This window comes from Stegastes partitus, unplaced genomic scaffold (assembly GCF_000690725.1).
Source record: "Stegastes partitus isolate 25-593 unplaced genomic scaffold, Stegastes_partitus-1.0.2 Scaffold887, whole genome shotgun sequence".
In the NCBI taxonomy this organism is placed as follows: domain Eukaryota; kingdom Metazoa; phylum Chordata; class Actinopteri; family Pomacentridae; genus Stegastes; species Stegastes partitus.
This window is the reverse complement of record NW_007578618.1, coordinates 290,808-313,847: the sequence shown is the minus strand read 5'-3', so window position 1 is coordinate 313,847 and position 23,040 is coordinate 290,808. Positions and strand designations below refer to the sequence as shown.

The window sequence follows — 23,040 nt, the reverse complement described above, 5'->3', positions numbered from 1 at the left end:
TATTGTTGCCAAACTGAATAAAAAGATGGACATAGCAACTGTGAAGCCTCCACATTGGTTTTTGGCCATTTTGGCTTCTTGAAATGGAACGTGGTAAGTAAGAAGCGGATCTGACTGAAACCTGAAGACACTACGGTAGCAGCTTCTCAGTCACAAGGTAGCCACACTCTAAAACATACAACACTTTTACTCTAAATGGGATCATGATTTATAAAATGAACGCCATGTTGTATTGAACCAGACTTGGAACTAGCCATCGAGACCATAACCCCAGCAGTGAAATGATTGCTGAGGTAAAAAACACAGTAAGAAGTATGATACTTTTCGCTTAGACTTCTATAAACTGTTTTCGTTTTCACATCCAGTGAAGTTGCCCCCTGCTGGCTGCTAGAAATAACGCAGGTTTAGGACACTTTTCAGGCCTAGAGGGGCTACAACCATCTTTTACACACAGTTAGTGCTTGCAGCTCATTTGAATTCCTACAATATTCTCCTCTGCTTAAATACTTTTAATGTACTTTAGCTCCCTTGATAATATATTGCAGATAAAAAGAATAAAACCAGGTGAGCGAGGAGCTATGCTACATGTCCAAAACATCATTTTGAAAGCTTAAAATAATCGCTCCTCATTTTTAGCTCTCCTTTAGAAGAGAGAGAGAGAGAAAAAAGAAGTTATTATGTGGATTAATTCTTTCAAAGAGAAAGACACACGGAGATGATTTAACAACCAGAGGCAGATGGGAAACTGAGCTCATACAGGGAGAGCAGCGGAGGGTGCCGGTACCTGAGTGGTTGAGTGGCTCCCTTAAATCCATTCTTAAATAATGACATGAATATTTTGTTGAGGTGGCCTCCAACTTTGCGCTGGAAATCACAGCGAGTCCCTGCAATTTTAAAGCCCCGGGGCTTCAATTATTCAAGTATCATTCCTTTAACAATATTTTTCCATCACAGGGCAATTTAGCCAGATAGTAAAATCGGGACTTTTCTGCCTTGTCCGCCTCTGAAAAGCACTCATCTCGGCGTGTGAGGAGAGGAACACATCCACATCTAGGACAGAGACACCCACTACCAGAGCCGAGCAGAAGGGAACAAAGGCAGCGAGGAGGTGGAGGGGGAAGATTTCATTTTCAAATACTCTAAACGGAATTCAGTCATCCGTTTTTTCCATATGACTGACAATGCGTACACTCAATCTGGGCTCTTTTTTTTTCCCGTTTGGTGTGGTTACCACGTGTCCCAATTACCTGAGTGTAATTTAGTTTGGATCACTTGTGGTTGAATACGTGAGAACTGGATTGAGAAGGAGTTGAAGTTTGTGTAGCCAAAAATAGGGAAATCCAATTGAGTTTAGAAGATCCCAGCTGAAGATACAAGAGCCGAAAACACTTTCCCTTTACACAGTTTGCTCAGAGCAAGATCCCTGTGGTGCAGAACAGAGATCAGACATGGAAGAAGAAAAAAAACCTTGTGGCTAAAGCTGCCTCTCTTTTTATCTGCAACAAAAGAGTGTACATGTGAAAGAGATATGGATTCCTAAAGATGCACAAACCATACCTGTAGAAGTCACCATCTGGGGGATAGCATCCTCCACTGTGCTGCAAAACCCCTCCTAGGAAAGGAGAAGAAGAAAAAAAAGAACAAGAAAAAAAGACATCAGTTACAAGCAGGATTTGAAGAGAAGCCTGGGGCCCCAGCAGTGATGTGGTCAGCACTGCAGCTACAGTAAATGAGCCTGTTTGTCTCAAGGTGGGAGCAGAAAGTCAGCCGGATGGATCTGTCTCCATTCACATCAGAAATTCATTCATTTATCAGTTCCATGACCCTCATCCCTCCTGTTTCTAGTCATGCATTTAGTCTGTCAGTGCTCCTAATGTCTAAGTGGTCAAGATAAAAATGCATTTTTAGGATCAAAAAAGTCTGCAAATGAAATCTTGCATATAATTCATCTTCTTTTTTACTGCAAATCAAACAGCTCACTGATAGATTAAAAGAGCAGGATGGAGGTTGTACTCACCTTACTGATCCACATCTGATGCCAAAACTACTGCACATTGCTTCTATTCGTACAAACAGCCCATATTTGAACTGATTTGACGGCTAGAGGTCAATTTAGCTGCTGTTATATCACTGATTAGCTCCATTTTACCCAATTAAGCTGATAAATTGATGCGCAGAGCCGGTGAGTGGCGCACGGCTCATGGTTCATCCTCGATGTCTTACCTTGAGAAGATCTCTGCAACCTGTTTGACAGTCTTTTTTTTCTCTCCTCTTCTTCTTCTTTTTTTTGTTAGAACTGCGGTCGGTGCAGCTCCAGCAATACACAATAAAGTCCGGTGATTTCCTCTCCAGCACCGGTCATTAAAGGCGCCCGGAGCTCCCACCCCCCCCTCGCTCTGCTCGCTCTACAGCCGGAACCGTCGCGTCATTCTCCGCCGTCGGTTATCCCCTCTGTCCCCCCGGTTCACTCGCAGCCAGGTGCCAGCAGTGAGGGCCTGCGGGGAATCTCATGGCATCCTCCTCCTCCTCTTCCTCCTCCTCCTACTACTCCTCCTCTGCGCAGCGCTGGATGAGACGAGGCGGCGGCCGTCCGGAGGCTGAGTGTCATCGCTCGGCATGGATGCGTCCTCGGCGAGGGGGGCCGGTTTGGCACCCGCCGCCGACGCCTCCGCCGCCGCCGCCACCAGGTCCCGGTGGGGCGGGGGTGGGGAGAAACAGCAACAAAAGGGGGGAGCGACAGTGTCAGCGGTGTGATATCACTTTACCGGGAGGATGGAGAGAAGGGGGTGATGCTGTGGGGAGAAGAGGGTCGACATGGTGCTGAGATGAACGCGTAAAAGTGGTTTGAGCGTCTTTGTGGAGGAGTAACAGTCATTTATAAAAAGAGAGGGGAAAAAAACCGACATCCAAAGCCTTGATCTTGGTCTAAAGTTTTAAAAAAAAAAAGGATGTATTCCCACTTTTGCCAGTAAGTTTCAAAAGGACTAGAGAGTGATGGAAACCTGTCATGACCTGCGCACCAAAGTACATGCACATTTTGAGGTATTTTGAAACCGCACTGGTGAGAGAAAAGAAAATCTCATGGTGAGTGTCTGAGTAGATTCTCAGTCCTCCAGGTCATCCAAGTAACTGGACTTCTCTTTTAGATTATTGAAGATGTTTTCACCTTTCTTCCAAGAGACTTCTTCTGTTCAGTTCTCAGGAGCCATAAAAGGTGAAATGTCTTCAAGAATTTGAAAAAGAAGTCCAGTATGGCTGAAAACTGATGTAAAGCAGCAGGAAATAAGTTACTAGAAATTATTAAAGCTGTTTCTTACACCATACAAACCCTTGTTGTGCTTGCGTGTGTGGTTTTGAGTGTTATATTTCTAAAGCCTATTATTGTTTAAGGCTATGAGTAAGTTAGGAGGTTTTACAACAAAACCTTTACCTGATAATCATCGGTGCTTCTGTAAAAATCAGCTGGACTTCTGTTTATGATTCTTGAATACGTACGAGAAGTTCGCTTGCTATATAATGAAGCTCTTCTCAAGTACAAGCACTGTGACATGTAGAACAGTAAAAGTAAAATTAGCTTCAAATTCAGACAAAAGAACATTTGGTTGTTTAACAATCTACAACTTTAACTCGTACTACAAAACCACCAGCCACAGTTTGATCTGTGCAGCTTCACTGCAGCATTTATGCAGAGTTCAGTTCTTTTACTTCCTCTGAACTTAATATTAAAGCAGTAAAGTACATGTTAGATACGACAATTTTGGTAGAAACAAAATGTTCTACTTCCAAATAGGCCGCAAAGACTTCAGTAGATGTATTGAAATAAAAACACACAAAAACATGAAAAAGGTTTGTATGATGTAAGAAATAGCTCCTGATGGCTTATGTCAGTTTTTAGCTGCACCAATCTGCTCCATTTGACCTCTAACCTTTTGGCTAAACAGCTGCAGTGCATTTACATTAAAACCTGCAGATTTGAATGTACTGGAAAGGCCTTTAATCAATAAATCATCAATATTTAAAAGTCACTAACTTTAGCTGTTAAAAATATGAAAATCCTGACAGCATAGGAAGCATCAAGTTATGACAATTTATAGATTTTTTTGTGTTTATTGATGATCTAGAAAAAAAAAAGAAGCTAATATAGGTGATTTGTAACCAATCTATATATTTATAAACACCTCAAGAGGCTCTGGTTTAAGGGTGCCCTGTGAGAATATCGACACCGAGATGACAATATTGAACACATCAGAGAGGATACGATGTGAGCTAAATGGTCTGCCGTCAGTGTGGGGTCGCTGACCTCAAGGAAAAGTCCATTAACACAGAAAAAAAGAGCAGCGAGTCTCGAGGGAGAACAGTCTGGGGGGTTGAATGCATCCCGCCGTCGCCCTTGGTGCTGTAGTTCACTGTGCAGAATGCAAAAGGCAATAATCTCTTTACCTCCGATACATGTGACTAGAGGATTATTCCATAAATCTTTGCTACACTATCTTCATCTCTGTAATTCCCTAAAGCAGCTGGAGCTAACCATGTCAGACCGCTCCTGCAAACAAGGTCCATCTTGACCATAATACCCGTATAATGAGGAGATTTAGCCCCGGCTACACTTGTTTAAGTATAATCTTGATCCAGAAAATGGCTCATCTTCTTTAGCATTTCTCTGCCTGCCTCCGTGCGTCTCCGTGGCTACGTTAAGCTAGCTTTGTGGCGGGGGGCTGATGAAGGCAGGCCAGTGGGGAGCTCTAAGATTACCGCTCAAATTGAATAAAGGAATCGACACATTACAGCAGCTTAGATGATACACCCCACTGCACTGATTAATTTAAAACCAGCACAATGTTATACATGGCACTCAGGAACACACAATGCACGAAAACAACACGCGTGAACCTCGCCAGCCCCACTTTTTTTTTTCTTTTTTAACACCATCTTCGCCTCCATTTACCTTCTCTGTGCTGCACACGTACACAGTAACATACAACCTCTCACCATGGCCTCTGCTTCATGACTTGAGTTCATTACAGCCTTGGCAGGGATCCTCAGATGAAATTAGAATGACAACAGGAATGACACAGAGTGTAGCATTAGAAAGTTTACACAGGGCGAGAGTGTGTATGTGTGTGTGTGTGTGTGTGTGTGCGCACACGCTGTACAAATCTAATCTAATCTTCTCTGATTCACGGGCAAGCTTGTCTGCATGCATTTGTGATACACTTCCTCTTTGCGTTTGTACTCCGTCTAAGGGATGGAGACAGAGAGCGAATGAGACAGAATGGCTTCTGACAGTGGAACACAGCATGAGAACAACTCTCCGGGACAAAGTCACAAAGCCTTTCTTAGCAGGACCACCAGTTACTGTCGACAGCGCCGGCTGAGCTCATTTACTAGCAATACTACTTGTGACACAGTTACATACCCCGAAGGCTGAATCATGACTTTCTGATCTAACGAAGGGCTGAGACGCGGCTGCTCACAGGCAGACAGCGGCGGGAAAAGCTAATGCTCGTTTTCCTCAAAAGCACAGAAGGCGGCGGCGGAGGATGTATAGAGGAACTGTTGCATATATTCTTTTACAAACTGCACAATTACCCACAGCTTTATGGTTTGTTTAGAAGAAAGTTCTTGGAGAGTTCATCCTCTATTTAAGTGGTATTCGTAGAGATGGTGAATGTATTTTTTGCCAGACTAAAGGCAAGACTCTGTGGGCAGCATCTACGACTTTGTTCCAGGCGGCTTTTTTAAATTAAATTTTATACAGATATTCATGTTCCCAAGAGCATGTATCCTCTAAGACAAAGACAGCAGCACCACGATCAGTCCAATTTGTTTCTTCAATACTGCAGAGCTACCATTTGCAGAATCATATTGGAAGATTTTGCAATTTCATCGATAAAGCTCCTTAAACCTGCTGTAAAGGCCCTATACAGTGCACCTCACTGTAGCATTAGCAGCTCCCATAGGATACGCAGCCAGAAGGGGCCCAACTTAGGGGAATGTGCAAGAAATCAGCTGTTTCAAAATGTGTGCATTAGCATTACTGTGAGTTGATATGTGATGCTACTTCTTTGTAGTTTGGGGTGCTCATAATAATATGAAACACCTCAGAACATTTTCATGGGTCGGCCTTTACCCATATTGTAACTCAGTCTTCATTTGGATCTCAGCTGCACACCTGTAAGATGTGTGCTTGTCTAACTGTTGCTCATTCCATCTCAAATCGTCACATTTTTAGAACAATTTCCACTCGACATCCCTGACATTTTCATAGCATAAAATATAGACGCTTTCAAAGATAGCTGTGAAATCTTAGCTTGATATCTTAGATACGGTGTTAAATATATATATATATATATATATATATTTTAACCTACTTTCAGGATATTTTTTCTCACATGGGAATTTGAGGCTGGGTTTGAATGACGGATAAAAGCCTGAAATGTTATTTCTCGTTATGTAACTGCTTCTGAATCTACAATATTCAACAAGTAGATCAAACAGTCTCTTGTTATGAGTAAGTTGAAATATAAGAAAAATTGTAGCTGTCATGAAAAGTCATATCTTTGAGCGCACGTTAACAAAAAACTGATGCAGAAATCAACTAGTGATACGTTCTGAACCAAATGTAGTTGCATAACATGATGATACAAAACAAAACGTGCAGAATACTTTTTAACATAAAATACTTGATCACAAATATGAAAATAAAGGTGTTTTTGTTAAACTGTCATAACTGATTGAGCAGGTATGACAAAACTCTGAGTAGACAGCTGATCCAAGTAGAACAGAGCTCTGAAATGTTTTTTTAAAAAATGAATTGCAGCGAGTATTTGATACAGCAGTCTAAAGTTTCACAGTTTAAACAGTTTCAAGTAAATCAGAGATGGTTGAGCAGAAGGCGCCTGATGATCTGAGATGTGTTTCTCCAGGAGTCACTGACTAGACTTTGTTGTAAATGCAGAAAACACAATATCTGCAGATACAACATTATTAATCGCCAATGTTTTCTACAGGAAGTCTCTTCACAAGAAATCTGAAACAACCTTTTCCAAATAAAGGAGGTGGTCAAAACCTCCCACTGGCAGCACGACATAAATTATGAAATCTTTTATTGCCGGCGGCAGAAGAAGCGGTGTGCTGCTGTCCAGTGATGTATGGTGACAAGGAGAGTATAGCCGCAGTAAATCTTGTTATGCTGCTGAAAAACACAAGCTGATTAATCTCTTAATAACCCTTTTGTATACAGTATCGCTACAGGAGAGAACAAATGTAATGGAAAAAGCACGTGGGTTAAAAAATAGGCCCAAAAGTAACTGGAATCAATATGTGAAGCACCACATTCCAATGAGCGCTAACAATCAGCACTCATTCAAAGGCCAGAAAGTCCTTACAAGCGATTTCATAAACACCAAAATAAAGTCAAGCGGTTCCAATGGCCTCTGAGCGCGCCAGATTGAGACATCACTACACGGTTATGTGAAATCCTGGAGGGTTAGTAAGCCGAGTGTGAAAACAGCTTTCCAAGCAGCTCAACCTTAAGGATGTTTTTGGGCTGCAGCACACAGCTCAGGAGAGCAACAGCAGCAACGCCAGGAGGACTGGAGCCGTCCTGGAGCTAAACAGTGGCTGTTTTGTTTTTTGGTATTAGTTCATATTCACAATGTGCTTCTTCCATTCGGCCCATCGAAGTATCTCTGCTTTGGCTTTATGCAGGACGACTAGCCTTTGCTTAATATCCTGTATTCTCCACAGAGGAGATGAATGCAGCTGATCTACCAGGGAGGCACAGCTCAGATCACAATGAACTGAAATCTAATTAGATCTGTTTGTCATCACCAAGAATGCTCCGTGGGGCCGTACAGTCCTGCATGCTGCTACCAAACACCCAGAACTTGTCAAACCAATTCCACGTTGCATCATTAAAAGCAGCGAGGCGATATCATGTTTCCCACAGGCAGATTTGACTTCATTTTTTTCCTGTGTTTCCACATTACACCCCACAGGACGGCACCAGAAAGTCATTTTGAACTGACATAATAAAAAATATATATATACCTAAAGCAGCAAAAACTTGGAGTGGCTATTGTGAAGAATGTCTCGCATTTATGTGAAATATGGCAGAAATATTTGTGCATTAACAGTTCTAAGATTGTATATATTAAAAATGATTTTGCAGTGAATTTCCATTTATTTACATTTTGGAAGAGCATCACTATCAATAGGTGAACCATTAGTTAACAGTAAATGTCCACGTAATACACTGCCAGTACTTTTTCTGTTATTTAATGGGTTTATTTAAATCAGAAAGTGTCTTATTTTTTACCTTTAGCTACAGTAGGCACCATCAATAACAGAAAATCACTTATTTTTTTGTTTTTTTTTGAGGGTTTTTTAATTATTATTATTTTTTTACTTTAAATGCAGGAAGTTTGTATAGTACACCACCAGCATACTTTTACTTAAATTTTACTGAATTAATTTTGAGGCTGGACAAATCTGTTTTTCATGGATAAGTTTAACATTTTTAAATTTTTAAAACTACAGATATACCATAAAATAACACAAAATGTCCAATTTTTCCACTATAAATACAATAATTAACAGCAAGCGTCCATTTTTAAAATTTTTGATTAACCGTTAAATATCTGCTCTTTTAATTACAGGATAACTAATGAGCTGCCGGTGCGTTTACAGCTACTTTACAGACATATTCCTCACAGTGTACTGATCTACAAGCGCAGTGACGCTTGTGAATTTTCCTCCTTGGAAAGAAACGCTTTCATCATTTATGTTTATCCGTTCTAATACATTATTTCTTGATTGTGATTTTGTATAAATGAGTATTATTATCAGGATCTGTGACGTACAATGAAGTTGTCAAACTGAAGCGCAGGTAAAAGTATATTTCTATATGAAACGCACAATAAATATCCATGGAAAGCACAATATTTGAGGAAATGTGCTCGGCTTCAACCCCGATCCAAACTTTAAGTCATGACCCAAACTATGCTGCACATGTATTATTCAGAAGAAGAAAAAACAAAGTCCTTATAGGCAGGTCTCGCCACTCAATACTCCTCCAGTTAACAACACCAGGCTCCTGTCTGAATGAGTGGAGAGACGCATAACTGCAGTTTTATTAGTCACCCATAAGACTGCATTTATAGAATCACCAGTCCAAAAAAACAACCCACTAGGTTTGGTGACTTTGCCCCCAAAATAAGGTCTGAAAAGCACAGCAGATTAAACTTGTGCTACTTCATGACACTACAGTGGTGTCAGTGCTGCAACATGATGGGCTGCTAGTCTTCCAGTGTATCTGTAACAAAGCAGGTAACTGGCTTTATGTAGGAACGGCAGGACATTTATCATAGAACTGCTATCGTTGTCGTCCCCATAATAAACGTCCATTCTGGATTCTTTTATTTTCTCTGTTCTATAAGTGGCAAGTCTCTCCTTTTTAACGTTACTTTTATGTGCCGACTGCCTGCCCAAGTATAGCATTTAGACAAACCATTCAGATCCAGCTTGTGGAGAGCAAAAGGAGAGTCGGAGTCACATTCACCAGGCAGCCAGAAACAACTCCAAAGGCTCCCAATGACTGACAGCCCTCTGGGTGTCTAAATAGGCATCTGTTGGCAAACAAGCTGCCGTTTCAACTCAAGAGGTGACAGTGTTGCTGTGTTTGCAGCTTGTTTCCATTGCCCTCAAGTGGCCGTGTTGCAGGTTTAACACTGCAGCATGCACTGTATTTTAGACACTGTGGCCTTTGTGACCTCAGCTCTGTCCCGACACCTTTGGGGTGAAGTGGAACTGTGACAGAAAACCGACGTCAGCACGCGATCTCGCTAATGCTTCTGCAGCCGAGCTCTCAAACATCGAGGAAAGCCTGAAAGCAGAACAGTGGAGTTTGTTACAGCAGCAAATTAAAGCCTAAACAGTGCAGTGAGGGTGAAAAATCTGGATGTCCACACGTACTTTCAGCCATGCAGCGAATCTACGGTACTGTAGATATATTATCTGAAGGGCTTCGTACTTGGAGCTTATCCTGTTTATGCAAACAAGCCGCTTTCTATCAATCGCACAGGTAACACAGTTCTAGCTATGTGAGGCCACTGCAGGCTGCAGGTGAAGACTTTGCTACAATATGAGACGTCCCTGTGGGCATATTAGTCAATTCTGTTAACACGCTCTGCTGGGCTGGGCTCCAGATTAGTTTTTAATTACATCCAATAGTGTCACCAACCACAAGCCCGACACAATATCGCCTGCAACAACCTTTTCTTCAGGGATGAGGCAGGAGAGTCTCTGAGTAATGTTTCATTTACAAATAATTTAAAGCTGCAAAAAAAATTACACCACAAATCAGTCACCAGCATGCAAACAGTGGCGACTTTGAAATGACCTCGCTGTTAGCCAGAGTGGATTCCAGCAATGCTCGGTTGTTTTAATGCATGCTAAGAAATGTGCAGGTGTGCCATTTAAGGCGGCATTTACAGAGAAGTAAAATATCCAAAATACCAAATTCATGCAGAATTTGCTCTATATTTAGTCGAAGCTGGCAGAGAAAATGCACCAAAAAAACCCAACATGAACTCAGTTTAAATTGCTTCATTCATCCACTGATCACCGACTGTTTTATTTCTTTGCACACTTTCATACCACTGCACTACCCACGTCACCTGACAACAGTAGCGCACACCAGAGCATGAAACCCGGCACACGATCACTTCAGTTCACACATCTGGAGTTCAAAGGACTCCGCAGTTTTCACAGTTAATTTGTGTTTTTAAATGGCATTAAAACCGCAATGCAAAAAAAACTCAGAGAGGATTAAGTTGTAACAGCAGCAGAGCTCCGAGAACTCAATCGATGAGAGTCAAATATTTTCAGTCAATGTGGGGTAGAGAGAATGATAGAGCGCTTGCACTTTCCTGATCTGAGGATATAAAATAATTCAGTGTGAGATAGCAGAATAGACTAACACTTAGCTAAAAGAAAACTCTATAATCACTCCCGGGCGATTTGCTTATGCACACAGTGTCAGTAAAATCTACAGCTGGGCCCCCCCGAGACAGAATCCAGGTCCAGAGAGGAGCCAAAGCTGCTTTAACCTTCCTTCAACACATATTAAGTGTCTGCATCTCTAATGAGGCAGAGTCCCTGAACGTGGCTCAGCAAGAGGCAAGGCTAGGCCATCCGTCTGTCTCGCAGTCTGAGCACAAGTTTATTCGAGTATCTTGTGGTAGGGGAAGAGAGGCAGGTCTTTAGTGAAAGCAGGGATGTCCGTGATGGTGACTGCTCCCGCCATCTTGGGTGAGGCGGGAAGGAAAGTGAGCTTAGACACTTCACCGTAAGTAGAGCCACTTAAATCCTCCTCTTTCCCTTCTTCTCCTTCTGGTTTTTTACCGCCGCCCTCCTCGTCGTTCTCCTCAGCACCGAATCCCACCACCTTTCAGGAGACAGGAATGAAGTTAGCGTGTTCACACATGTGAATAAAAGTACAGAACAAGTTGAAGGAAAACAAAGCTTACATGCACGCTGAGTTTACGGCAATTTTGTCCGCGATGTTCCTGGAACCAGGAGACGAGTTCTGCTCTGGTCATCTGCTTCAGAGCCTCGATCTAAGAAGACACAAACAAATGGAAGACACACACCATTCACTGAAAACTCAACATAATGTGGTTTATTGTTGACAGTACTTTTGAAACTCTTCTGTACTCCTTCGATAATGAATTTGAACCGTCTCAGTGATTTATTGCTTTGGCAGCATCTATCTAAAGACTGACTGTAGAACTTTAGGAAGATGCTGCAGCAGCAGGAACATTCTGGAGAATAATCTCAGGATTTTTATACCACACAACTTTTTCTACTTTCTGTATTTTACTTTTTCGTTCTGATTTTACTCATGCTCTTATTTCTTTTAGAGAGCCTGTTTGTGTATGTTTTCCCCCGTGCACACTTGTTAAAAAGCTAAAATTGGAAAATGTGTGCACTTAAATGATCAATATCTGTACAGTTAGTCGCTCATGTTAAGTCTTCTCTACACCACACAGAAAAGAACGACATCCTTATTGGCTCTGTCTTGGCTTTACAGAGTGGGTTCAAGCTGATCCTGTCAGGGCTGAGGTTTGACCTCACTAAAAGGAGCACCAGTATGAACACGAGGTCCTCCGCTGCATAATTGATAGAATTTTCAAATGCGGTGTGAGCTGTCACCCGATATCCCCCGGTTCCCTTTGGTTTCTCTTAGATGGTTTTAATGACAGTAATGATGATCACAGACAGATAACCAGACAGATAGATCGACCTGGATTCTACGAAGCCTCTACCTGTGAGCACACAACGCCAGCAGAAAGAGGACAACTACACATAATTAAGGGTTCTGATAATCAAACATAACAAAGAATGAAACACAAACAAATAAATCAGTTTGTGGTTTTCTTCCTACAGTGCAATCTCTGTAGCTTCTTAGTGTTTTTTTGTGTTTATTGTTGCTATCTATGCCATGTACGAAGACCAGATTTTCAGATCTACTCCTCTAATCTATTTTACTTTAGTGATGGCGGCGCGCATAGACACAGTGACCACTTCAGGAGACAGCGAGTGAACGTTTTGAGTGTCTTGTCTATCCCAGATGTTCATTCCTCAAAATTTGCGACCAGGAGACTTTGCTGGGCGTCAGGACAGTGAACGGTGCTGGAATTGCGGCGATCGGTTGTGATTTGGACATCCTACACCAACATGGAGCCCGATCAGAGACGACACCGGCAGTTACCCGAGAGAGAAGGAAACGGTACAAACGTAAACAAAGGAGGAGGAAGAGAGCCGGGATTCATGCTAGGCTACAGGCTAACCCCTCCACACCAGCAGGACCGTCCTCCTACTCGCCAATGTCCGGTCCCTCAACAACAAGCTGGACGAGCTACGTTTGCTGAGAGAAACCCTCAGAGAGTGGAGGGACTGCTGTGTGTCTGCTTTAACAGAAACATGGCTCCATGACAACATCCCAGACGGACAGACAGCTGGAGGGGATGCAGACAGACAGACAGCTAGCTCTGGGCAGCATCTGCAGCTTCACCATCGTCACACCATCATGTGTGTCTTTGTGTCCCTGAAGACCTACCAGGACCTGAAGAGGTTTGCCAACGAATGGCGGCGCGCATGGATGCAGCGCCCCCTTCAGGAGGCAGCGACAGTAAATGTTTAGTGTCTTATCCCAGACCTGTGTTCCACAAAACCTGCTGGTTGAATAATCCTGAAGAAACGCTCTCTCATCTTGCCTGTACTACTGTGTATGTACAGCAAAATGACAATAAACTTGATTTGATTTGATTTAGCAGTATTAGGAGCAAGATTTTACACACTGATGCCCTGCTGTATAGTGTGTATACAACCAATAATAAACAAGAATGTCACTAAAGCTATCATTCATGTGTAACTTGTGTGTTTCTGGAAGTATAAATAACAAAGTTGGGGCAAACCTTAAAGAATAAGGCAGCTAGATTAAACCAAAAATACTGAGAGTGTATTCCCATCCAACAGAAACAGAATATCTCCATGTGGAAGTAAGAAAGTGGACGGTATAAAGAGGACATACATGCATCCTACGTGTATAAATGTATTTGTGTGTGTGTGTGTGTGTGTGTGTGTGTGTGTGTGTGTGTGTGTGTGTCGTCCTCACCTCTCTGTTGAGTCTGTCAAACACAAATTGCTGCGTAACCACCTCGGCCCAGTTCCTGTCCACTTCCTCCCCCAGGTGTGTGTCCTCACACTCCTTCAGCTTCACCAAAGCGGTCACCTGTATAAAACACACACACGTGTACAGAACACAGGGTTTCGACACATCCATCCTGTTTCAACAATCGAAGCACAACAGCACATTTGAAGGTCTTACATGCTATATGACACTAATGTACCGAGTAACTTCTGGCATTTGGAAAACTTTTTCAATATGTATCATTTGCTGGCACTTCTCGGTGACAATGGGGAACTCACAAATACACAAAATAATACACATACCTGTGTATTAAAGGCGTCCTCAGTCAGAGCATTGAGCTTCTCCCCAAACGAAGCCAAGAACTCTTCAATCTTTAACTCCACCAGCTCGGTGCTGAGAGAGATGAGAGGTAAGAGATATATAATAGGCTTTGGGGCGTATTTGATTCCTTTAGTCATTTATCAGTTCCGCTCGCTTCTCTTTCCAGGGCCACATAGATAAATTGTAGCTTGGGTTTGGGTGAACAGTAAGACAGATTACACCTTGGTTTTGGGAAAGCGGTTAAGATAAATTGTATCTTGCTTTTGGCAAATTAAAGGTTACGATTGTGTTGCAGACTCACTTGAACTTGGTGGCCTGTGTTTCCACGGTGACAGAGAAACCCAGAACGCCTGAGGTGTTTCTGCAGGTGGGGTAGACGTGGTATCTGCACAGGGAGACATGAAAGAAGGCAGCAGAGATCAGAGGAAGAACAGACAAAATAACTTAATTAAAAAGTACATTACCTTTGCTTTGCGCCAGTCAGGAAAGTATAAAATTAGAATTTAAATGTGAAAAGTATGGCTGCAGTGTAGCTAGAGACGCTATGTACAAGTTGAAACAGTGATAGCTGGCATATTTCAGACAAACCAAACAAAAAAAATCTTCCAGTTCTCTTAACAAGAACTTCACAGGCTTGTTCTTTTTTGGAAAGCAATATAATAACACACTATAAAGACATGGAGGTGGAAACCGCAAGCACACTTCCATCCACGTCTTTGATTTGTGCATAAAATAATCTGAGAGGAAGTGGCAAAAAAAATCAACTGAAAGAACTGGTGCTATATTAATTACGCACCCTTCCAGACTATATGTGCATATAAGCAGTTAATCATTATGATGATAAGTTATTTTTGTTACCATTTCAAACATGTATGGATTAAATGACTAAACAGTAAGTAAGAGCTCATTAATACTGTTGATTTCTAAGTAGAAGCAAGTTTATTTTGTCAAACCTGTAACTGTGCTAAAAAGTGCTAATGGAAACATAACTACAAAATAAATAAATAAATCACCCCAGAGTCTCTTTGGTCCTGAGGAAATCAAAGCAGGGCTCCTCCATGTGCATCTGAAAAACAACAACTCAGTCAAAGATGGAGGCATGAGCACGCGGACTGACAGGATGAAAAGGTAAATACATGGAGAGAAAAAGAAGCAACACATGTGCACGCTCACCACCAGCAGCTCCATCAGTGTGTGCTCCCTTAAAGCCTTAGGGCCAGACTGGATTTAGAAAGAGAGATAAATAGGAGTGAATTAGTGAAGATAAAAAAAACAAAGACCACAAAATTGGTGGGAATTAAAGTAATAATAACAAAGATATGATAGATTTGTTGAAGATGTGTGTGTACCTGGTAGTAAACAGTAACTTCCGAGTTGGCGTCTCCCTTATTGAGTGATTTAACTTTACAGATGTGGTGCTTCTGAGGCAGCTCGACCACTCTGAACATCACCGGCACCTCCGCTGGCAGCTTGGAGAACTGCAGCTTACTGCCAGAGGAGACACAAAGGAGAGAATGGAGGGCGACGAGAAAGGTAAAGGAGGAGAGGCAGAGACAGAACAGGAGGAAAGTTTGGAAGGAGGAGGTGGAGCGGGTGAAAGGGGAATCACGAATCGAACAACCGAAGATGATTCAAATTATTATGCATGGTGGCAAACAAATTTATTTGATTGTACAGTGATGGCGTTCTCATTAGGATTTGCATTCAGAGAAATAGCAGACTTACTCTGTGACATACTGGAGGAACTGCGTCGACTCCTGTGGGGGGAACACAATAAAGTGTAATGAATAGGTGGAGATAAGACAGAAAGAGTGAGGAGGGGGGATCGGCAAAACATGAGGGCAATGTCAAATACACTCAGCATCAAACGCTGCAAGTGCAGACATGAAAATCTGCTGATTCATTCCAATTAGCTAATATTATTGCCAATCAGTCTGCTTGTCTGTTTGTCCACTCACTGCACTGCTGAAGTTCCCTTGCACCAGTCCCTCGGCGTACAGCTCAGCCCTGAAGCTCCTGGTGAACTCCATCAGCTCTTCGCTGGTTAAACCGGCTGTCAGGGCCTGATACTTCTCCACCATGGACCAGCGAGAGTGCTCCAGGATCAGCAAGCGCACGTCCCTGAGGACAGAAAAGAGAGGAACAAGAGGTGGATGAAGGAGACAGTGAGGGTTTTCTATTTATTTATGGCTGTCACATATTTCACCACTAGAAGGCAATATAGACTTGGTAATGACTCAAATGGCAAGATGGGGGGAAAGAGAAAGAGAGAGAGAGAGACAAAGGGTAAACAACTCACTTGCCGAGTTTCTCAGGTTTAATGAGGATGTTGAAGTAGGTTTTTTTGAGCTGCTCGGCAAACATGCTGAAGACATCAGGGGAGGCAGAGAAGTCAGCCAGGTGGTCAACGATGAGGTGAAACAGCAACTAAAGAGAGAAATGTGGTCACAATTGAGCCATATGTTGCCAGCTGTATTCATGTAAGCCCATTACACAAATATCTCTTTTTACATGTGTGTGTGTGCAGTTCCTGAGGATGAGTTCACTCACAGGCAGCTTGTGGTTGAATCCTTTAACCTTGATGACCAGGCCATGTTCACCGGCCACCAGTTTGTACTCCAACTGGGCCACCTCCGCCTCATAGGCCGGTTCTGCCAGGTTGTGACCCAAGATGTTGACCAGCAGATCAAACAAGACCACGCTGGGAGCAGAAAAATGAAAAGGACAAGTGAAATTAGGATGAGGGATGTAGTGGAGAAGGATATGAGATGTAGGGGAGAAAGAAACAAGGCAAAGAAAGGCAACAAATAGAAGGAAGAATGTGGAAAAGGGATCGAGCTCGGAAAGACAAAGGATTGAAGTGATGAAAAGGACAAAGGATATATGTAACTGTAGGCAGAGCGAAGGAGAGAAAAGCAGATGCTAACAAAGGTGGCAGCAGGAAACAAACACCACTTCCACAAGGTCACATCTGAGCTTGAACTTACTTCTTAGCAGATTGCTGGATTACTGGAGAGATTATGTGGAATCTGATGTAGGCTGCAGCAGTGGAGAGGACAAACTGGTGTCAGCACCTCCCCGATGATTATTAAATGTCTTTATGGAAACCTCTTGCATGCTAATTGATGCACACAGCACAAGTGCACACGCTCGCACACAGCTCACCTTTCGGGATTTTGAATTTGTTGTCCTTCTTGTACCACAGGCAGCCCCTGTCGCTGTCGGCTATCCGGACCGGGAACTCGGTGTCTGGGCAGTCAGAGGGCTTCAGGGTGAAGTCGGTGGCTAAACAAATGCACATACACAATGAATCATCATCCTTGCACTTGGTACAGTTTCATAAATAATACGTGAGTTTCAACAATTCAATATGTCCACTTTGGGGATAAACATGCAGCAGCCTGTCAACACAGAGAAAGATGTTGCCCCCCAATAAATGATTCAGGAACCCTTGGGCCAATAAGTGAAGCCGCCAACTTTTAGCAAAGCTGGTTGTGTGGGTTTGTCACTGTCCAAAGTTTTATAAGCAGAGCACAATGCCAGAAAGTGTCAGCCCTTAAAGTTTGGCCTGAATTGCAACAGAGGTGTTTTAATTCAAATCTGGACCTTAAATTAATCGACTATGCTTAATCAAAACAACCTGCAAACGTAACTGGATTTGTGTAACGATGTTTGTGTCAGTCAGCTTGAGTTCTGACCAGCATTTTGTTCACTGGAGCTGCTTCATATTATCTTGAAAGAGAATGCACAGATTTTTTTCAAATTAAAGTCTGTTCACAGGTCTTGAGGAGTAATACAGCACATGTGGGAAAAAAAAGCTACAGAAGGCTCCTGAGGGTGCTGCACAAATCTGATTAAATGCCTGAATTGAGTCAGCGATGGTCGAGGACTACAAGATTGAAAATGAAAAAAAATCTGATGGTGTGAAGTTCAGAAGAAGTGAGCTTAACTGACCTCGTTAGTCAGCTCCTCGTCTCTGCTTCAGGCTACAGACTTGACATTACATTAGCTGTGACTAGCATAACGCACCTGGACCACAGATTAGTCCAGTTAGTGGTTGAGGTGCATTGTGGGGAATGTAGGTACCAGATTTTGACAAAAGTGTGGATTAAGGAGAAACAATGTCTAATTTGACCTCATCAGTCCTGATGCTTTTGTTTTCAATTGTCCATCCTTCAGTTATTGAAGCACAATGCTATCAGCTGAGTACAGTTACTAGAATTATTTAGTGATGATAAAATTACTAACAAAAACTTTCAAAACTACTTAATCCTCTGGACTGGAAGCAGCCTCTAGGCATTGTTTATTTGCCCCTATCACATTTTCACTCACTAAAGACTTTAATTAATTAACTAATTGCAGCATAAAGTCCTGTACCTCAATGGAAACGGCACAACAACAACAAAAAAAACAAAAACAAAGAAAAAGAAAATTAAAGTTGAACTTCTTTAAATATCTATTTATAAGAAGTCTGAAAAATGAGATGCCAAAGAGAGCTGCTTTAAAGTTGCAAGCTTCAAAAGAGATTTTTCTTCTTCAAAAATCTATAAATTCTGTTTAATAAAAATGCAAAAGTCACATGTGACAGTCGGCATAGTGACCCGATTCCAGATTAGAGGACGGAGAACACGCCAAAGAGCATTTCTCTTAGAACATTTGCCCAAAGATGCTACCAACACTGGAAAACAAATTGTGATTCTTTATATTATAGATATTTTACTATTTGCAATTTTAATTTGTTTCCATACTTGTCTGTAAACACAGCCTGCAGTTCAGCAACTTCAAATACAAGTTTTGTCATATGACTGTTGGTCACAGCTGAGACTTAGAGCGCAGAATTTTACATTTTATTACAAAATGTGGTTAGTACAAACGGTTTAGTTTAAGCAAATGTTTAAATCAGATTCAAGGGATAAAGTGATTTGGATGAAATACGATTTTAAGCTTATATTTGGTTAAGTTTTCCAATAAAAGATGAGTTGTTCAATATTCATTTATGTATCATGTGTTTGTTTTATATTAGTTTTTTGAATTTGTATGGCTGCTACCTTGGCCAGGTCTCCCTTGAAAAAGAGATTTCTAATCCTAATGGGACTTCCTGGTTAAATAAAGGTAAATAAAATAATGTCAAAAAAGTGAAAATCTGACAATTCCTTCCAACTTTACAGTTTTGGGTTCTGATGGGGGAATGTTGCAGATATGTTAAAGATTACAAGCCTTTTAAGTCTGTATGCAGATTTTGGGGTTCCAAAGGTTAAATGTGTTTTTCAGAATGCCAGCTTGGCTACCACAAGAAAAAGACTCGTATCTAAAATCATGTTAGATTAACTAACTCTCCAGGCATAAAATCAGGTAGAGCAGCAAAGACAGAACAGATTTTTTTTCTCTCTACTTCTTCTGCAGGCTGAGTCAATGCAACCCAGGAACAGAGATACAGTACAAAACGTTAAAATGTAAAGTACCTCTCTACTGGACTTAAATTACGAGATAACCAGCAAATTTGCTGGAAAACAGCATGCAATTGCGGCTGGAATTATTACCGAGGCGAGCGGTAAAGAACACACTGTATGAGCTCTAAACGGGTTTAAAATCACTCGATCTCCCCCAGAGGAATAAATCTCGTCTAAATGGAAAGATAAAAGCAGATAAGTTCACAAACTTGAGCTTGAATTATAACACCTCTGTGAGATCAGTGACTAACAAGGGAGCAATGCCAAAATACACTGTTCCTCTGAGTTGGCTCAATATATCTGATTGCTGTATTTGCTGGAAGGATGAATGGAGAGTAAAAGTACAAACTGCTGGACCACATCTTGCTCATGATCATCTCACCGGGCACTTTTCAGATACTGTGCTTGCAGCAGTTTTGGGCGAGAACCACCCACTTTTGATTTTTTTTTTTCGCACAAAAGAAGTGTATTCACCCACCGATGAACTTGTTCTCTGCAGGAAGGTGGAGGTCACTGTTCAGCTCCAGGCTTCCAGTCCACCGCTGCATCCACTCCTGCTGGATGTCTGCGTGAAGGTTAAACATCTATTAGCGCACAAGAAATATTTGCCGTGTTGAATTGAGCGACCCGAACGCTTTATCGCGGCAGAAATGAGGTATTGGGTTTTGTACATTCTCTCTTTTATTTAAATTCTGTTCCAACACTATTGTTCAGCATCTAAAAGACAGAGATAAATGCTGGCATTTCTGCTGCTGGCTCTGCATTATATCAAGCTGAATATCACCACACAAGGGAGAGCGAGAGAAAAAAAAAAAAAAAAAGACAATGCTTTCACTGGATGCCTACATTGTAAGAAGGAGCTGTTACACTGACAGTAAACAAACACACACACACCTTCCACGCTGTATTGTGTGCCAAACCACTTCTCCCTGAGGGGACACTGGCCCTCATGTTCTGGTGACAACAGCATCAGGTTGGCTTTCTCCGGGGTGAGGAGGGACAGAGCTGCACTGATCACCTACACACACACACAGAAAAACACACACACAAATAAAGTCAAGTTTGCGACAAAGACAGAGGCAGCATTTTTTATTTTATATATTTTTTTACCCCCCTCACTTTCCAAATTACTTGTTTATGTGAGAACAATTTTAGCTGTCAGTCACAATAAGACGCAGAAAAACCTGAGCACAAGTTATTGTCATCACAGAAAATATGCAAAGCCGTAATTAGACTGATACAAAGCAACATCCGCCGAAAGAAGACAGGACTGCATCTGAAAGAAATATATTTTGGGCACATAAAGGTGCTAGCTACAAAATCATTAACACATCAAGACGGGAGGAAAGAAAAAAAAATCTATATTTCTTCACTTTTGAGTGACCTGTTTCATTAACATCTTTCTCTAAAAAAGGAAATATTGCATTTTAGAATAAAACCCGGAAAGTGGTTCACTCCCAGAACTACTGAACTACTTACTTCTGGACTGAACTCAAACATCAGCTGATCTCCTGTCAGGAAGTCTTCTTTAGGGAAAAGTTGCATGTTTTCGCAGATGTCCTCTACATACTCTATAGGGTCAATCTGACAAGGATAAAAAAATAAAATAAAAATCAGACTGACAATCCGACTAGTAATAACACAACAGTAAAATGCAATTTAACCAAAATGCCTCTTATATAGGCAGCTTAAGGATATTCTGATTCTTACCTGCTCCTGATAGTGAAACTCATTCGCTTCAATCCTCTGAATCTCCTCATATATTCTGAATGCACGAACAAACAGAGAGAAATATTGTCTTTACTGATCCCAGACAACAGCTCAGATGTCAGAGCACCAATATTCCTCAAGACAGATTGAGGATGCCAACAATAACAAAAATAATAAAGCTATAAATATATAAATGAACAAACAAACAGCCAAGCAAACGCATTAGTCTGTCAGTATCCAGTATAATGCGCTATTCACTTCCTCCTCCACAGTATGACAAAATGCCAGACAGGCAAAATATATCAATTGCGTTTGATTATTATTTATTTATTTTAACTGCCTCTATGTGGCTAAATCTAACTTGTTTTGTTGTATAGAGCTGTGTGTGTGTGTGAGAGACAGAACCTTTGCTGTGGTCCTAAAGTCTGCAACATCTTCAGGTACTGGAACACCAGCTGAGTCACCTGTTAAGAACCACAGAGAAGCACGTTAGACTTCCATCCATCCATTATCTATACACCGCTTAGTCCTCACTAGGGTCATGGGGGACTGGAGTCTATCCCAGCTGAGTCAGGGTGAAGGCAGGTTCACCTGGACAGGTCACCAGTCTATCACAGGGCTACACTTAGAGACAGACAACCAAGCACACTCACATTCACACCTACGGACAATTTAGAATCACCAATTAACCTCAGCATGTTTCTGGACTGTGTGGGAGGAAGCCGGAGAACCTGGAGAGAACCCACACTGCACGGGGAGAACATGGAGACTCCACCGGGACGTGAACCGGCGACCTTGCTGCGAGGCAACAGTGCTACCAACTGCACCACCTTGCAGCCCGACATCACACTTGAAGGAGTTAAAGCATTAATAAGCCGTCACCATATTTTATCAGATGGTAGAGGTTCATTAAGATTCCTTTTTTTCCCCACAGTTAGGTGACGTTCACTGTTACTTAGCCTGTACCTTAAGGACTATACTGATGCAAGACAGCGGCTGCCAATCATGTTGACTACAGCTGTTTGATTACAGTCATTAGAACAAGCCATGGCAAGCATTTGAGAAAGGTGGCTTTATTACTTAATTCCCCCACATTTATAGAGTCCAACGTGTAAATGAAAATGCCCCCCTCACCTTGGAGTAAGTAAATAATTATAATTAACTGTAAACGACTAGTGATCATGTTGTAGGAGGAAAATACGTGGGCAGAACTTTCAAAACTACGTCGGCTGCAGTGGGTTTATGCAACAGCGTATAGACGACTATGCTTCACAAGTGCACAGTTTAATAGACGTATAGTTTCTGCCTCTTGCGTGATAACACTTTATTTTTGTTTCTAGGCTATTCGACTGTAAGTCTCTACAGAAGTTCACGAGACGTTGGCACCGTGTGCTCGAATGTCAGCGTACCGGATAAGAAGCTGCAGCCAGCAGCCGATTTGCTTAGCTAGCACAATGACTGAAAATACTCCAGTCTCACTAATTAACACATTATATCTTGTTTACAGTGGGGTTATGTGCCAGGCTATTTCTTGGCCAAGACCAGTTGCCAGGCAACCAGGAAAGAATGCAGAAAAGGTTACTGGTCTCGGCATTGAGTCAAATTGTCAAAGAGTTCCTCCTTCAAATAGAGTCTGACCAAAACATAGGCAGGTATAGAAGCCCCTGATTTTGCACGGACTCACCAACAAGATGGAGCATGTTTAATACTGAGCACTTGAGGTGACGGTGGGTGTATTTTGTCACTTTTGCTGTTGTTCTGGTTTCCACACTTTAGGATACGGTAAGTTAGTGAGCAGTAGCTCCATAATTAGTGCATTTTTCCTGTATGTTTTTTTTTTTA

General features: G+C 41.9%; 1 protein-coding gene across 1 annotated transcript in view; it reads right to left on the bottom strand.

Annotated features, from left to right (window-relative positions):
- Positions 1-10,419: 10,419 nt before the first annotated feature.
- nrd1a (nardilysin a (N-arginine dibasic convertase)) overlaps positions 10,420-23,040 on the bottom strand; it is a 29,009-nt gene continuing 16,388 nt past the window's right edge. Inside the window, exons 14-32 of the mRNA XM_008293432.1 lie at positions 21,604-21,662; positions 21,199-21,253; positions 20,968-21,072; positions 20,383-20,506; positions 19,967-20,053; positions 17,204-17,323; positions 17,026-17,077; positions 16,589-16,739; positions 16,338-16,465; positions 15,997-16,159; positions 15,764-15,795; positions 15,388-15,526; positions 15,212-15,259; positions 15,052-15,104; positions 14,340-14,423; positions 14,020-14,110; positions 13,682-13,798; positions 11,532-11,621; positions 10,420-11,449 (exon numbers count right to left, since the gene is read on the bottom strand). Coding sequence (XP_008291654.1) covers positions 11,225-11,449; positions 11,532-11,621; positions 13,682-13,798; positions 14,020-14,110; positions 14,340-14,423; positions 15,052-15,104; positions 15,212-15,259; positions 15,388-15,526; positions 15,764-15,795; positions 15,997-16,159; positions 16,338-16,465; positions 16,589-16,739; positions 17,026-17,077; positions 17,204-17,323; positions 19,967-20,053; positions 20,383-20,506; positions 20,968-21,072; positions 21,199-21,253; positions 21,604-21,662 — 1,923 coding nt within the window. The 3' untranslated portion in view covers positions 10,420-11,224. The remainder of the gene's footprint in view (positions 11,450-11,531; positions 11,622-13,681; positions 13,799-14,019; positions 14,111-14,339; positions 14,424-15,051; positions 15,105-15,211; positions 15,260-15,387; positions 15,527-15,763; positions 15,796-15,996; positions 16,160-16,337; positions 16,466-16,588; positions 16,740-17,025; positions 17,078-17,203; positions 17,324-19,966; positions 20,054-20,382; positions 20,507-20,967; positions 21,073-21,198; positions 21,254-21,603; positions 21,663-23,040) is intronic.